Here is a 4,530-nt window from a genome sequence, read left to right as displayed (position 1 = left end):
GGGGAGGGAGCTGGGCGGGGAGGCATCCCGCAGCAGCGGGCGGGCAGTGTCGCGCCCCGGTGCGTGCGTGTCGTCTCCGTGTGTGCCTCTCTTGGTTGTCTGTACCGCACCCTTCATGCCCGGCGTCCCGTGGGCCGTTACGACCTGCTCCTGGGCTTGCTGCAGAAGGTGGGCTGGTGAGTTTTGAAGGAGCCCGGTAACTTGTTTGCACAGAATTGTAACGCCTGAGGGTAACGCTGATGCCCAGAGTAACTGCACGATAGGAGGGGTTATCGCTAACCACGCTGGACAGCCGGGCAGGCTACGTAGTCAGCAGGTACCTGAGGATGGGTGTAGGAATGACACGTAGCTCTTTCTGCTGAAGTCATGAAAACAAAGACTGATTGAGGCTGGAACGTATCCCTGGAGCTTGTGTAGTCCAACAAGCTGTATGTAGCCCAGCATCGGTGCCCAGCAAAACACAGGCAGAGGGTGTGGGAACAGGACAAGTCCACCAACAGAACTTAGCCACTGGTAGTTCAGTTCGAGTCCAAAACTGGTTTGACTTTTTTTTTCTCTTAAAGGACAGAATTAACTGTTGTCATATTTTTCATGTCACCAATGCTAGTCTCTTTTGGAAGAGTGTTTCAGAGGGTACCGTGTGAACCATAAATTTAGTGACCGTGTCAAAGCAGCTATGTATGAGTGGGGAAGAAAACAGAGCCCTGCCTGTTATCTTCCTACATGCCAGCATCATCCAAGCTGTCTGACACTTGCAGCACTGCAGAGCCACATCTCACTGCAAAGAGAAGCCAGGCAAGGTAGTCAGGCCGTGATGCCTCTTTGTTCAGTGTTTTCTCAGTGCCAGTGGAGGGTTTTGCAACCTTAAAGGTGACTGTTACGCGTTTCTCTTCTAGACTTGAACATTTTTGTCTCTCTGAGATAGCAGTGATCTTTTGTCTCTTTCTTTTGTAGGACATGACTTCAGCAGATAAAGAGTTTTCAGAAGACAGCAACTTCTCTCCAAAAGCCAGCACCAGCAAGCTGCCGACAGATGCATCTCCTGACTCCAAATGCCCCATCTGCTTGGACAGATTTGACAATGTTGCATATCTGGATCGCTGCTTGCACAGGTTCTGCTTCCGCTGTGTCCAGGAGTGGTCAAAAAACAAAGCAGAATGTCCTCTCTGCAAGCAACCCTTTTTTTCTATTTTCCATACAATTCGTGCTGAAGATGATTTTAAGGAGTACATCCTCAGCCCTTCAGAAAGCAGATCTTTTGCTAGCCCTGATGGCCAGAGATTTCGTTACCGTACCACCTTAACGCGGGACCGCCGCATTGGTGGTTCCCCGTCCCGGAGGACACTGTCCCCTCCAGATAACGGGATATTGTTTGAAGGGTTGTCCAGCAGTGAACAAATGAGGCAGAGAGAGAGAGAGATTCAGCAGATGATGAGGAGGTTGGCCTCAAGGAGACGGGCTAGCGCAGAGGGCAGATCTCTGCGGCAGATTCAGGAGGAGGACATGATCAACTTCCGCAGAGCTCTGTACCGAACCGGTCTGCGTATTCGTAGTATTCAGGACGGTGGTCGCTATCGAGACATTTCAGCAGAGTTCTTCCGCCGCAACCCTGCTTGCCTTCACAGGTTGGTTCCTTGGTTGAAGCGAGAACTCACAGTCCTCTTTGGTGCCCATGGATCCTTGGTTAATATCGTACAGCACCTTATCATGAGCAATGTGACCAGGTATGATTTGGAAAGTCAGGCCTTTGCTGATGATTTAAAGCCATTTTTGCTTAATCGGACTGAACACTTCTTACATGAATTCATCAGCTTTGCCCGTTGTCCTTTTAACTTAGAAGCATATGATCAACATGCCAATTATGACTGTCCTGCACCATCGTATGATGAAGGAAGCCACTCAGACTCATCAATTATTACTGTATCTCCAGATACAGCATATTCTCAAGGGCCAGAGAACAGTTTGTCTATGACTGGTCTTGCTCAGGCGCCCTGGGATGATGAAACTCCGGGGCCTTCCTATTTCATTTCTGAAGAGGTTCGTGCAACCATAGCTTCTCCTCTGGAGAGGTCAGAAAGTTCTGATGAGGACTCTACTACAAAAAGTCGGAGATCCAAACCGCAGACTCAGTTCCAGGCTAATGCTGACTCCAGTGACAGTGACTCTTCCTCAGACAATTGTGTTATTGTTGGGTATGTCAAGCCATTAGCTGAGAGGACACCAGAAGTGGTCGAGCTGTCCTCAGACTCTGAGGAGTCCATCAGGGAAGAGAAAAGGGAAGATACGAAGAAACAGCAGCCAATCCAGTGTCACAGCTGGAGTGACAGTGAGCCAAGCAGGAGTTTCTCACCACGTTCCCCCACATACAAGGAGGATGGAGGTAGTTGTAGAACTTCTCCTGCAGTTCAGAAGACAGAGCCAAAAGTTGATGAGAAGAACAAATGTAAGGTAAAAGATTTGTCTCCACAGGACTTGAGGTGGAGCCTCTCTCCAGGGAGTGACACCATATGCACCCCTTGGAATCACAGATTGTCTGGAAAGGCCAAGTCCAGGAGCCCACAGTCCTGTTCACGGCACAGTGGAGGCAGTCATGGCCACCGGTCTAGGAAAGAGCACCATAGCAGAAGCCAACTTAAAAGGAGACGATCAAGAAGCAGAGACAGTAGCAAACACAGGAGCAAAAGAAGCAGTAGGAGGTCGAGGGCTCATGGCACCAGAGCCCTGCTAAAAAGCCAGAGAGGCTCTCTAAGTCACGAGAGCACTCCATCTAGAGAGGTAAGCCGGTCACGGTCACGGAGCAAAGGCCATGGCAAAAAGAGATCGAGAAGCAGAGACAGTGATCGTTATTATGTAAGAGACCATTATCACAGTAGATACCAGTGGGGTTATGCTTTGTGTAGTCGAAAGACGTATGGAGATGGCTGTGGGTCCTCCAGCAGGAGCAAGAGTCAGTCTCATGCTTTCTACTCAAGGCAATCCCCTAGTCCAGAATACAGGATACGATCCTTTATTGAAAGGACAGATCCGCATGGCCAGAGGGGGCTCCGTGAGAGACACTATTACTGTTATGAAAGGTGCAGGTCACGGAGTCAATCAAGCAACAGGTCAAGGACCCCTTCTGGTGGAACTGACAGAATGAAAAGCGAAAAGCCTGGTGGAAAAAGGAAGTACAAAACTCGCCACCTGGAGAACACGTTAACAGAGAGCACAAGTCCAGAAAGAGACAATGACCCCAAGAAAACCTCCTCAAAATTCAGTGACTGCTACAGGAACGAGGACAGCCTTTCAGACAATCGCACAAGCAGTGAGACAAAGCATAAGAAAAAGAAAAAAAAGATGAGGAGTCCAAGTGTGGAGATAGTCTATGAAGGAAAAGCAACAGACACAACAAGGCATCTTAAAAAGAAGAAGAAAAAGCATAAAAAGAAACACCGGAAACATCGCTTGAGTAACTCGGCACATTCTTCTCCTATGGTGATTACAATTGATAGTGATAGTAGCAAGGAACCAGAAATCACTGGATGTGACAGCAGTGTTACTTGGACAGGCACAACCTGGGTAAATGAGAGGGGAAATGAGTCTCCATCTTCTTTTCGGGGAAGGACGGGATGTGAACATGTTCACAGAGCTGGTGAGGAAACTGGAGGAGCAGCTGAAAAGGACATTATTCCTACAAGAAAGGGAGACTTAGATGGTGATGCTAGAAATGCTGATGCCAGTCTTCGAGAAACAGCAGCTGATAAGAGTCTTATCTCAGAGGATGCCAACAGTAACCCCCCTCACAGAGAAACTGGAACCTGCTACCTGCAGGAAGCACCAGCAGCCCCTTCCAGTCAACTGCCTTCCCCCAGGACTGCTTTCCTAGAGTGTCCAGGGAAACAACCATTGATACTTAGACTGCCAAAGAGACTTGTCAACAGATCCTCTTGGTTTGATTTCCCAGAAGAAAAAATGTAGCACACTTCCCATGGATTATTTCGTCAAACTGTGAATTTGTTTTAACTATTTTCTTCCTCTTGAGAATAAAAACACCTGATGTTATTTGTGTATGTTAAAAAATGTCTGGGAGATGTGTAAAACCTTAGAAGTGCACACACTTTAAAAGTTCAAGAGGTTAGAATATTGCTAGTACATAACTTCTAAAGTTTCTCAGAAGACTCCTTGGAAACTGTAATTTCCTAAAGCCATCCTGAATTCTTGTGGTAGGGCAAATATATCCACAGAGCATTTCCAAGTTTTGTTGAAACAAGGAGCCCAAACCAAAAGCCAGAAAATGCATTTTATGGGGATCACTCTTCGTAGAGAAAGGAAAAATTGCTTACTTCCTAAGAAATTCAACAGGACTTCCAGTATATAAACCTGAATAAAGCAATAAGACTTTTTTTTGTTTAAATGAATTTAAACGTGTGGATTCTGTACTTTGCAAACAGACATTTATCTTTCGGTTTTGGGTGTCTTTCTGGTACAGACCACTGGATGCCATTGCTGTTAGGTTGGTGTGGTTGCTGTCCAGGTTGGAAGGGACCTCTG

The 4,530-nt window shown here is 47.2% G+C and overlaps 1 protein-coding gene across 1 annotated transcript; it reads left to right on the top strand.

Moving 5' to 3' along the window:
• Positions 1-957: 957 nt before the first annotated feature.
• TOPORS (topoisomerase I binding, arginine/serine-rich, E3 ubiquitin protein ligase) lies at positions 958-3,957 on the top strand. The gene has a single exon (XM_010133248.1). The coding sequence runs from the start codon at positions 958-960 to the stop codon at positions 3,955-3,957; it is 3,000 nt and encodes a 999-aa protein (XP_010131550.1).
• The last annotated feature ends 573 nt before the right edge of the window (positions 3,958-4,530 follow it).

Source organism: Buceros rhinoceros, unplaced genomic scaffold (assembly GCF_000710305.1).
Source record: "Buceros rhinoceros silvestris isolate BGI_N320 unplaced genomic scaffold, ASM71030v1 scaffold7793, whole genome shotgun sequence".
Classification (NCBI taxonomy): Eukaryota; Metazoa; Chordata; class Aves; order Bucerotiformes; family Bucerotidae; genus Buceros; species Buceros rhinoceros.
The sequence above is the reverse complement of the archived record's forward strand: the minus strand, read 5'-3'. Positions and strand labels throughout refer to the sequence as shown.

Excerpts from the sequence above, each read along its gene's own strand:
- TOPORS (XM_010133248.1), top strand. The coding sequence starts at position 958 with ATGACTTCAGCAGATAAAGAGTTTTCAGAAGACAGCAACTTCTCTCCA.